This window comes from Gallus gallus, chromosome 3 (assembly GCF_016699485.2).
Source record: "Gallus gallus isolate bGalGal1 chromosome 3, bGalGal1.mat.broiler.GRCg7b, whole genome shotgun sequence".
NCBI classification, from domain to species: domain Eukaryota; kingdom Metazoa; phylum Chordata; class Aves; order Galliformes; family Phasianidae; genus Gallus; species Gallus gallus.
The window spans coordinates 35,999,426-36,011,443 of record NC_052534.1 but is presented as its reverse complement, the minus strand read 5'-3'; the positions used below and the strand labels follow the sequence as shown (position 1 = coordinate 36,011,443).

At 34.2% G+C, this 12,018-nt stretch overlaps 1 protein-coding gene across 4 annotated transcripts in view; it reads left to right on the top strand.

Annotated features, from left to right (window-relative positions):
- FMN2 (formin 2) overlaps positions 1-12,018 on the top strand; it is a 157,642-nt gene that overhangs the window by 32,178 nt on the left and 113,446 nt on the right. For all 4 annotated transcript variants that reach the window (XM_040696690.2, XM_046938373.1, XM_040696689.2 and 1 more), the window contains 2 exon segments: positions 1,916-2,082; positions 10,846-10,993. In XM_040696690.2, coding sequence (XP_040552624.1) covers positions 1,916-2,082; positions 10,846-10,993 — 315 coding nt within the window.

Here is a 12,018-nt window from a genome sequence, read left to right as displayed (position 1 = left end):
TTTTTTTACAGCAGCGCTAGGTATTGGCAAGTAGAGCCCCAGAGAAAATTAATAAATCACAAAAAAGTCAGCAGGTAGCTCCCTATTTGTGCTTCATTTCCATGACTTCATACTCTTGCCTCTTTTAATGTTGGGACTAGTAATACACAACTAAAGTTGTGTATATACACAACTAAAGTTGTGTATTACTGCAACTTTTTCTGAATTGTTAAAGATCATAATGCATGACAGTCAGTAGGGAAGCCCCTCTTGAGTAAAAAACAGCACAGTCATTAAAACTTCAGAGTCATTAGATAAATAAACAGAGGCATATGTTCAGTAAGTAGTTATAGCATCACTCTATAGGTGATGAAACCAGAGGAACAGAGGCAAACTAATCAGCAAGTTGATGAGAACATAACAAAACCTGTGTCTCTTTTGCCTGGCTTACAGCAATGTGTTTAATAAAAGGCTAGGGAACTTGGACTTTAGAATTTAGAAACTTGGAATTTAGAATTATAAAATCTCTAGATGTGGAGAGGAAAATCTTAGAAATAACTTCTAATGTTTTATTGTATTGCTTATTTTAGGCTGAATTGCCACATGAGGTTAAAATAATACAGAAACTTTGGGCTAAATCTCAATATCTTTTTCAAATCACATCCAGATGTTTTTAGAAAATCTCTTTTTTATGTTCAAAAAGCCTTGAAAATTTTGCATTTGAATAAAATAATTTGAACAGAAATCTTTTTGCATTTTTACATGAAATAAGGTTTCTGTTGTTGTTTTAACCAATTAAAATGGCACCAAATTGCTTTATTAATGTAATGATTTTTTTTTTCTGGAAAATAACTTTGTCTTCCAAAGAGTAAGTGGAAAAAGCAGAGTATAGAAACTGATTTAGGTACAGATTGTATTCACAGCTAGTTCATAGTAAAACATGTGATTAACTTTATTACTCCCTCTGCCTCTTCCAGTTGGTCTATTTCAGCTCTCTTTATATTCTGTAAATCTGAACATTGGCATCTTCTGACATTTTAGAGCTTAATCAAGTAATTTAGTATTATAATGTAGTTTGTACTGCAGCTTGCATATATTACTGACTTTTTTTTAAGTCTCTTCCTGGCTACATCTACAGAGTATGAAGATCTTTCAGACCTCTAGCACTGTCTCCTCTAACGTGCTTTATATCATATGCTCTCCTTTCATGGTCTGGTCAAAGAGCAGTGAAAACCCTTTGATCATGAAATCCATCCCTGTAACAGGAATGGGTCAGTTTTCTGATTCTTGGAAAGTTTTACTTCTCTAAAGTCTGTATTGCTGGTTGTGGTGCTGCATTTTATCTTGGAACACTCCACTGGAGCTGTATTAAATATCATTTTAAGCTGAGTAGTTATCAATTTTTCTTTTTGTTGTCACTGCTGTTGTTATTCTTTTGAGACTTTCTCCACAGTACTGGAGCATAGTTTCTTGAAGTCTAGGATTGCTTTGATTCAAAAAAACAAAGAGCGATTCCAAGAGCTGGGAGACTTCACTCCATAATAACTTTGTGTGACACTCTTGGAAAAAAGTATTTCAATTCTCAGTAATCTCATTTTTTTTTTTCCCCCATCAGGAAAAAAATGTAATTGTATAATATAAATAGAATTTGATGCTTCAATAACAACTCTTGCTTTTCCCGCTCCACAGTGCAGCCAGCTGAATGTACCTTTTCTTGAATGTCCCAGCTAATGAGGCTACAGATCAGACCAAATGATTAGATATAAACATTTTATATTAAGTTTTATTATCCGGTGCTGCTCTTCACAATTCATTTTCATATCAATTTTTAATTTCTTTTATTTGTTGAGATTTTCAATAAGCATTGTAATGCCTTAATCTTTGTACTCCATAGATAGCTACAAATTCTTATTGATTTGTGTCATCGTGTTGGCAGGACGAACTCTGCTGGAAAAGCTCTTCAGCCAGCAGGAAAATGCACCGCAAGAAGAAGCAGAAAAGCTATGTTCTCGTATTATCGCATTGGGTCTCTTACTTCCATTCACCGATTGCTTCAGAGAACCATGTAATCAGAGTGCCCAGCAAAGCACACCCACTTTTGATGTAAGTACTGGAAAAGTTTTCTTTTGTCTGTTTTTTTCCAGGAGGGATGTAATTTATCAGTGCCGTATGATTGCCTGAGAGAGACAATCAGTCTGGAGAAGGTTAGCCTTTTTCATGAAAATTGCCTTTCTAAAAATGGACAGCCAACTTCCTGATCTCACATATGCTTTTGTACATAGTTAAGTTTACTTGGTTTCTTGGCATTATAACTCATATCTTAGTGTGCGCTGTTGCTCTGTATTTTTTTAATGTTTTTTATACATGAAGTATTTATATGAATTCAGGTGCTTTATAGGACTACCAATATTTAAATCTAATAGCTGCCTCACCGAAAGATATAAATAAAAAATCAGCCAAAAGCTAAACAAAGAGTACATTATAAATGGAGCACAAATTACACATCTAGCACAGACAATTTTTCTTCCCCTCTGAAAAGGCGGTGGATACAAAATCGGGCAAGAGTCAGTACAAATTTACTGGCATTCCAACCACACTGTTATCTCTGCCTTTGAGCTATCTGGCCACAGTGCTGTTATTTGTGGCATTTGCATATGGCTACAGAATTTAAGAAGGGATAGTGTTGTAGACACTGCCTAACATGCTATTCCTTCCTCTCCTGATAATAAATTCAAAATTAAGATTTAATTCTACTGTATGATACTGCAGTTGAATTTTTACGGTGAATTTTTACTGTGAACTTTTCCATTGAAATTCTAGCTTTAGTCAGTCTGCATCAAATTACGTGGCTGAAGATAACTAGAGTTTTATCATATCTTCTCTATTTTACACATAAAGATGAAACTCACTTAGATATGGTTAGCAAATGATTGGAATGGATATGAGAGAACTTGAGTATTTTTAACATTTTTAAGTATTTTTCATCTTGTTAAAGTGTAGTGTAATATATAGATGATAAAAGGAACATACAGAGAACAAATGTCTGCATAAATATATGTATGCTTTTCTACAAAATGTCCATAGCAATATTGTTATTTTTTTTTAAGAAAGTTGAACATATTTTCAAACAATAGGATTTCTTTTTAGGGGGAGGAGATAAATTGAAGAAAACTGAAAATGGAGTACAGCTATAAAACTAATGCTATTCAGGCAATTTAACATCGCGCTCCATCTGAAAGTTTCTCTTTTAGGGTTACACAAACTCATAAGGTTACAGCAAAGTTTTGTCCATTTGTTTAAAACAGTTTTAGCAATATTTTCAGTTATCCTGGTTTTAGCAAATACACTCAGTTAATCTCATCTCCTTTAGAGTTTTGATTGTAACATTTACTGGGGGAAAAAAAAAAATCCTCCCCCCCAAAAAACAAACAGGATTTTAGCGTTGATCCAACCGTGGATGGAGGAGTTAGACTAGCCTTAAGCAAGGTTTAAAACTTCACATATCTAGAGTTAGGAGATGCATAGTCTTTGACTTCACCCCAAAATTGGGAGCGTATCCAGTCCCATACTCTTCCTTCATCTGACAGACGTGCTGCTTAACAGCCATTGCCTCCAGTTTCATGCTGGATTCCCTCCAGTTTGGCCAGTGTCCTTTTCACTCAGATGAAACTGCTATCAGCAAAACTCCTGTAGTCTTGTCCTGGTCAGTGCCAGGTTTAACTATCACCTCATTGTAGCAGAGTAGGAGGACATCCAGCTCTCATAATTGCTTATTCCTTAAAGTTACTCACGGGACTGTTTTGATTTTTGTCTTAGTCTGGTTCTTATAAAGTCTCTTAAGTCACTCCTTCAGCATGTTTTTTTGCTGGATTGCCAACCTTTTTTTCCACTGAAATCCTTCTTTGGATCTCTTCTTTTTGCCTTTTGTGACTGATCACATGTATTTCTGAGTTTTCACTTAGCTTTGTTTTTTGTAATTCTTTTCCATGGTGAATAAAATCCATTATTCCTCTTTTGCTTCATGTGGTCCCATAGGCTTTTTTATTAAAGAGGTTACAGTTTATGAAAATAATTCAGTAAGTTTTGTTCACTCTGAGATCTATTGCTTGTGGCCTGAAATGAATGTAAACAGATTATTTAAAAGTCGTGTTTAATTTAACATGGCTAATGCAGAAATCTCTCGTGGCTTGAAATATTTGCAGTTGTACACTGATTATATTCTCATCTTTTTTTGATTACTCATGTCCAGTAGCCACCTTTAGTTTTCCCTGTTGTTAAGTATCCAAACCTCTGCCTGCGTTCTCAGCAACGCAGCAGGGAATGGTTTCTTTCTCTCTCTTGGGGTATTGCAGACTTTAATGTGGGGTTCTGCTTCACCCCATTAAATGATTTTATGTAATCATTACTTTTCTCATTAGATCCTGTTTCTTTCTTTCCCACTCTGGTGCTCACTCCTTTGTTACTTTATGGTAAACATAAAGTTCCAAAGAAAATGAAAGCATGAATCGTCAGACAGCTAGCAGTTCTCATGAAATTTTTGCTTAGTATATCTATAATCTGGTGAGATTGTGGATGGATGTTAATGATGGTGAGAAATCATGTGTTCCTGAAATGTCAGTGATCTTTTTGTCAAATTTCAAGTTGTAGTCCAAATAGAAACTTGATCTAAGATAAGATTGTTGTTGTTGTTCTATCTTGGCCTATTTTTCTCAGCTATTTCTATTGGGGGGAAAAAAAAAATCTGACAGATGTCCAGAATAAAAGACTACTCTGAAAAATAAAAGTTGAGCAAAGGTCTAAAGCTAACAAAAGTAGACAGATTGGGATTTTTAAGATGTTTGCTGTTGAGCAGCAGTGAAAGCTTTCACTCCAGCTTTTTCTATCTACTTATTTTATAACAATGAAGAATAAGTAAATGTACAATGGCAGATTCATTCTCTAGAAATGATTGCCTCTTTGCTGGTTTCCTGCTCCTTAGAGGGGCTACTAATTATTGGCTTATGAGTGTCATGACTTCTTCCTTGTCACACCATCTTTACTGCATGTCATTCTGCCTGTTTATGAAAGAAATTAAAAAGTATAATAAAAAAAAGACCAATGTGGTGAACACAAAACTTTTAGAAGGATAGATTAAGAATGTTTTCCATTGATGAATGCTTATTCAAAGAATGTTCTCCAAATAATTATTAATTTTTTGTGTTACTGTAGCCTGGTTTTCTTGCTCAGTTTCATCCTTCATCCTTTTTAGTAGTTGTGACTTGGTCAAAAGTGCTCCTAAGGAATCAAATGAAAATCAAATATATCTTCTGATTGAAAGGTATGTAATAAATTAATGCTTTGTGGAAGTCTGTCAGTCCCAATGACTGTAGTATGTTATTTAATAATCTTACTTATATAGTGCAGGTGTAATCTTCATCTTTTTAGCATGTTACCTCATTATATTATCCTATTAAAGCTCAACATAAAGTTGAGCTGGCTAAACAGTTCATCTTTGGCAAGAATGCATATTTGGCAATTTCTGCAGACATTGGTAGAATCACAACTTTCAATGGAGGTCATATCCCCCTATGTAGCTCTATTAATGATGTATCACAGGAGCTAGAACGTGGCTGTATTTGCACGGCCATCAGTAAAGTCTATAAAATAGGATTGAAACTGTTCAGACACCAATGAAAGCTGACATTCTCCTATCAAAGTGAGGCAACTATATTCAGTTTCGCTGTTAAGAAATTACAAGACTGTACTTGGCACTTGTCTGCGTTTTATCCAGTTGTTGAAATTACTACTAGTTTATAGGTCTAGATCTCAATTTTGACTTCCTATTCCATAATTTCCAGTACATTTTGTGCAGTCTTAAGCTATGGGCATTATTTTTCCCTTCGTAGCAGTTTTGTGCTGTTTTTTTTTCCTGACAAACTTTCCAAGTAGTCTTGTTTTGCTTCTGAACACAGAAAAAAATATATTGGGGGTGAATTAAGTAAACAAAGAAAAATTGTGCTGTAGAACAGAGAAGACAGTCTGTAAATCTCCTGCCTTAATCTTTGTTTGTCATGTTGTTAACATGACAGTTGAGCTTGGCTAAATTAAACCGCTCCTAACTCCTCTTCCTTTCCTGCTGCCCAATCATACTTTATGACACCTTTTGTCTTTTGTGGTAAAGAACTCTGAGTGTTCCGAGGAATAGTAACATGAAAACAGTTGGACGTTCATTGAACTGAAGTATTATGTTGTTTCCTTGCTTCCTTTTTTAAATGTTAATTGCATATTTTTAATAATTGTTACACTTGACCTTGGTGCCCTTTTCATATAATTTCAAGAGGAAGGTTAAAAGTGGTAATAATCACCTTTTCAAATGGAACTGAGGTGAAAGGAAACTTCTGATTAACAGCTTCCTCTGAAAAATTCATATTTCTCTGAATCAGACTAACCACAGAACTGTACTAATGTAGGTGAAACCAACTCCTGATGAAGCTTCTCCTTGCAACTCACAAGTTTCTGAGAAAGTGAATGAGAAGGTATATACATCCAGGTGGTCTATGTAACAGCTGATAAGCTAGTGGTCTTGATGTGGTCTTCCATGTGGAAGTTTGAGTCTCATGTGTAAGGAGGAAAGATCTTCAGGTTCTTCTGTTTCATTGTGAAAGAATCAGTTAAACACAGAAGTTCAATCTTTGAAGCTGTATTAAAACCAGAAAATTGTGTAACAGGAAGACCAAGACAGTAACTCTGAAATTAAATAAGAATAGTTGTTGAAATCTAAAACTGGTATATTTTCCTATGGTAGCCCTAACCAGGGCTATTTGCTCTGTTGGCCTTTCTTATTCATTGGACACAAGACTGAAACATTAACAAAGTCTGATGCTATCAACAAGTTTGTTCTATTTTGCTGAAGGGAATAATTTTTTTTTCTAAATTATCAGTGGAAAGAAGTGTTTCAAGGCTTGTGGAGCTTGGGAGGTACTTCTTAAGTGTATTGTTGAGGTACCTTGGTTTTCTAAAAAGAAGCAAGTCAGTCGAATAACTAAAGTGCTTAGTCACAAATTTAAGTGATGGGAATAGAATGCTACTTCAGCCATATATTACACTATTCTGACTGACTTGCTGATTTTTCAGCCTTGCGAGGTATTTGTGTTCACTAATACAGCCAAAGGTAGTAGAAGCTGAGAGCTGTGTTTAATTCTGCACTTTTTTGATGGTATTTAGATAGATGGAGCTTTGCTACTGAACCTCTCATAAAAAAGTAAACCACTTTTCCATTTCTTGATGGTATTGATTTCTTTATTTTAAGAGCTGCTTAAAATAAGCAGTCTCCTGCTGATAAGAGCATTCTGAGGTGGATTGGCTCTAATTTCTCAAACTAAAACCTCGCTTGTCCAATTAACTACTTACATGCAGTGGGAAAAGGCAAATGTATATTTAGTGCATTAGGATGGTTAAACTTTCTGAATGGAAATATTTCTCTTTCATCTGCAGTAAACAAGATAGTGCTGTTTAAAGCACAAACATTTGCATACAATGTGGAAGAAACAAGCTATTAGGAAAGTTCTTACCTTAGAAAACTCGTTTTAAGCTATGGGAAGTGAACGAGTTAATCCACAGACCTGACTGTGTACAGTTCTATTCTCAACACTACCTACTATAAATGGTAAAATGTCTATTGATTAGTTATCATCAGATCCTGTAGCAGTTTGCCTCACCCATGTGCGAATGCTCTGCAGTTTTAAGAACCAGAGGAAAATGCTGTGTAAGGACATGTGAAAACCAGAATCCTCCACGTGACGTGACATCTAGTGCACTGGACTCAGAGAGCTTTAAGCTCTTGATGTCTGCACAGAAGTGAGTCCAAATAAATAAGACTGGGATCACTCAGTAGAAGGATTATTTTTTTTTATCCAAAAGCAGTGCTTCATACTCTTTAATAGTGGAGATTGAGCAAAACAAAATGGAAATACTATATGTATTCAACACTTGATCAAGGTAAGAGAATTAATTTGCTGTGCTTAAAATGATATATAGTAAAAACCATATTTTGATGTGGAGATATTACAGAAGTTAGTGGTGTAAGTCAATAGTTTCATATATCCCTATAGTAAATTTATTAATAGTAAAACAAAACGTGGATACTTTATTTGGATTTTTTTGTTGTTTATTTTCCTTGAATAGTATTTCAGCATCATAGAATTGACTGCATATACCCTTTATCAAAATTTTCCAATAATCATGCAAATTTGTAGCAGTATCAGTTTCAGAAAAAAAGTGATATATTACTATATTGACTGAGAAGGAGCTAAAGACTAAAGGCAAAGAGATTTTGGAAAGTATTTAGAGCGATTAAGAATTAGGACCTTCAAATGATTCGTCTCTTGGAGTGTGTGAAGTGAAGATAGGATTAATTTTTTCCCATTTTCCATGTCGTTTATAGAATATCAACTTTTTCAGACTACCTTTCCATGAAAAGGAATTTTCATATCTGAAATTCTGTTTTAAGTTTGCACGTAGTCTGTAACCAGGTGATGTTAAATAACTTCCTTATATGCTGAACAGTGATGCATTTTGATTTTAACCAGTCACTTGTTTACAAGTTGTCATACGTCTCTGTAAATATCTATTACATTGCAGACTCTTCCCTCATCTTTCTTTGTGTGAAATAGAAAATGAAAGATTCCAAAACAAGCAGAACAAGAGCAATAAAGAAAAAAATCTTCTATAGTAACCAAGGTCTAGGAGTATAGGATGGAGTTGTCTGATTTCTTAACTGTTCATAATTTATAGGCTGTAGATTATATCAGCTGGAGCACAGGTACTTCATATTATGTTACTCAGATAATGTATTCTATTTGTACCATTATTCTGAGATATAGCGTGTGTTTGCTTTTGTACATTCACGTAGACTAATCATGCATCAAAGCTTATTTGTTAGAAGGTTATACTATATTTTTCAAGATACTGAAATATCATGTCTAGGAATAGTTCGTCTTCTATTTATTTTATGTCAAAATACTCTATAATCTATTGTAATTTTCTGTTCTATTTCTCTATAACTCTGCATGTAATCCTGGTGAAAATTGTCTGTGATTACCCAGCTAACCCTATGCACAGATTACTCTTCTCCTTGTTCCTTGGACTGTGTAAGGTTTCCAACTCTACGCAGTACAGTGGGCAGCAATATTTTGTTCTGGTTTGTTACAGAAATATTTTCCTCTGTTTTTGAGATTTGGGTGGTGCAGAAAAAACAGATAAATAGCAATATCTAGCACTATTTCCTTTTCTTTATACAGTATCCACAGGTCTCCCTCTCTCTCCTTCTCCCTTTTATTCCCATGTTACTGAAATTTAGGTTGATGCCTGAAAATGTTTATCTTCCTAAAAACAATAATTTGCATAAATTAGATAAATGGAAAGTACCTAGTTACTGAAAGAATTGCATTAACCATGCCTGTTTGGATAGCAAGTGAGAAAAGGATAGCCATTAATGATGTCTCCCTTTAAAAGTTTAAGTAAAGAATCAGATGTAATTTTGTATACATGAACAAAAATCTTAATTTTTGCTTTTATTCAAGGTCTGTTTGTGTGTCTGCATTCTTATAATGTTTTTCATGCTGGAAAGATATAATAAGCTTCTTTCTGCTATATTTGCAGCAGAATTTTTCCTTTCTAACCTGCATTTGCCTGTTCTGAGTTGTTTGGAGTAGAATAAAGTTGCACCACTATTCTTACATCTTATTTTTAAAGAAATAGAAGCTTAGTCACATGGAGTAGAAATTATTCCAAAAAAGTTAAATGTGTTTTGTTCTTCCCATGTCCATCTTCAATACTTGCTTAGGATCTATGTAAAAGAAAAAAAAAATTATAAATAAACTATGCAGCAAAACACATTACTGATATTGGACTAAGAAGAGTGCAAAACAGGGATCATAAATGTGATCTTTGTAAGAAGATATTATTGAGAGATATCATTATGTTTATCCTTTATTTTGATTTTTCTAGTTTTGTAGTGCAATATTTTGCATAATTCCAGACCAAATGCTCTTGCTGGGACTTTTTTTTGTAGAATTTATAGTACTAAAAAGATGTAATCTGAAGGTGTACTTGTTGATGCGTGCTGGGAATCACAACTAAAACTACTTGAATGTGATCAGCTAACATTTTCTCAAGTTGAAATCATTAGTTAACTGTTTGCTCAGCCTGTTGTCAAAGAGTCTGGATGTCTTCTACTTACGCAAAGTGGATTACGCAAAGCTATTGAAAAATGTGTTTGAATCTGACACCAGATGATTAAGAACACTTTAATTTGCTTCTAAAAGCGAACTAACCTCTTTATTTGTCTCTCTGTGAATATGGAAATGTAAATGAAAACAACAGATCAGCAGAGTTGTAGAGAATAAACATCTCAGTTCAGTTTATTCTAAAAGGATCTTAAGAATATTTGGTTTCTTTTTCTGGTTTGCAAATAGGATGTAAAATATAGAGTACGATTGAAATATTTTTTTCCTTTCTGAACTGTAAACTAGCCCTATTTAAAGTAGTATTGTCATGCTGGACAGAAACTTCTATCTCTCTAAGAAAAGTTTTTGTAATTCCTCACACATTCTAAAAATGCTGAACTGTATTCTATTCTTTTTGTGCATGTAGATAAGTAAGATAAGTTTTTCTATTGTTAATTGATGTTATTTCAAAATCAGAACATTCAATTCTTTCAATATAGGTTTACGTTAATTCTTTGCACAAGATGGAGAGTATAAAAAGAAACCTGTCCTGACGTAGGAATGTATAATGAACTCTTGGTGTTGGAAAGAAAGACTTTGATATTTTGCTATTGTCTTTATATATTAATTTCTCAATCTTTTTTTTTTTTAATGACCACAGCAAGACCAGCTTTATACTTGGGCTGCAGTTAGCCAACCCACACATTCATCGGATTACATTGAAGGAAGCTTTCCAAGGAGAATTCCGTCTGCGTGGCCCCCACCCAAACCTCCAGATGAAGAACAAAGACTTAAAATTCCAGATGCAGGTATATTTTTTGGACAAGATACATATATGACACTGGGGGGAACTGCTGCCTTTCAGAATCCAAGTTACAAAGTTAAGATACTAACTTCTAACAGATCTGATATAGAAGATCTTGGGTTAGCATCAGAACTGTTAGATAGCGTGAATCTAATAAAAAATATTTAGCAAAGAATGTATGTTTGTTAGTGATCAAGATGTGCACCTGGCATCTGCTGACTAATAGATTTTACCAGGTCTTGTGACCTCTGTTCAGTTACCTACCATTCCTTTTTTTCCTTCAATTTGAAGAATTGAGTCATCATTTCAACAGATCTCTTTATATTTCTTGTAGCATTTGGGTGGAGTTAATTTCAGATTTCCATTTCTTTGAGACCACCTCTTCTGGGACAAGAGCAAAGTATTCCTTACATGGACATTTATTTGTTATGGCAATACTTTTTTATTTATGCAGTCACAAGCAAAAAAAAATGATGCCAACAAAAATTGCAGTGTTACTATATAATTCTGTTTATGCAGGGACTTTTACACTTTTACGAAAGCAACTCTATTACTGGTCGAGGAAACATTAATGCATGCATCTTACTGATGCAGTTCAGGGTGTGAGATGATCCAGCACTGGACTATTACAGTAGTCCATTTTTTTTATTGATAACTACTTATTTTGTATTCAATAAGAATGCTGCCATATGTGGTAACTGAATTCATTGCTATGTACTTTGGTTTGCTTTTCTTGGAGACTTAGGTAATGGATATGCAATCAGAGTGACCGACTTTGAAGAAAAAAAAAGAAGAGGAGGAATATTTTATTCCTTACTTTGAGATTTTTAGCATGGCAGAGGCTAGTGCAAGTAAACAACGCAATTGATGCTTCTAATGTCTAGATGAACAATAACTTAAAGATATATTGAAATATAGAATGTTACTAGTTTTACTAATTTGACAGTGTTTCAACTATATAGATATCGACTTCTAAATATGTTCCTTTATACACTGTTTCCATCCAATGTTGTTCTATTTAATTATTCC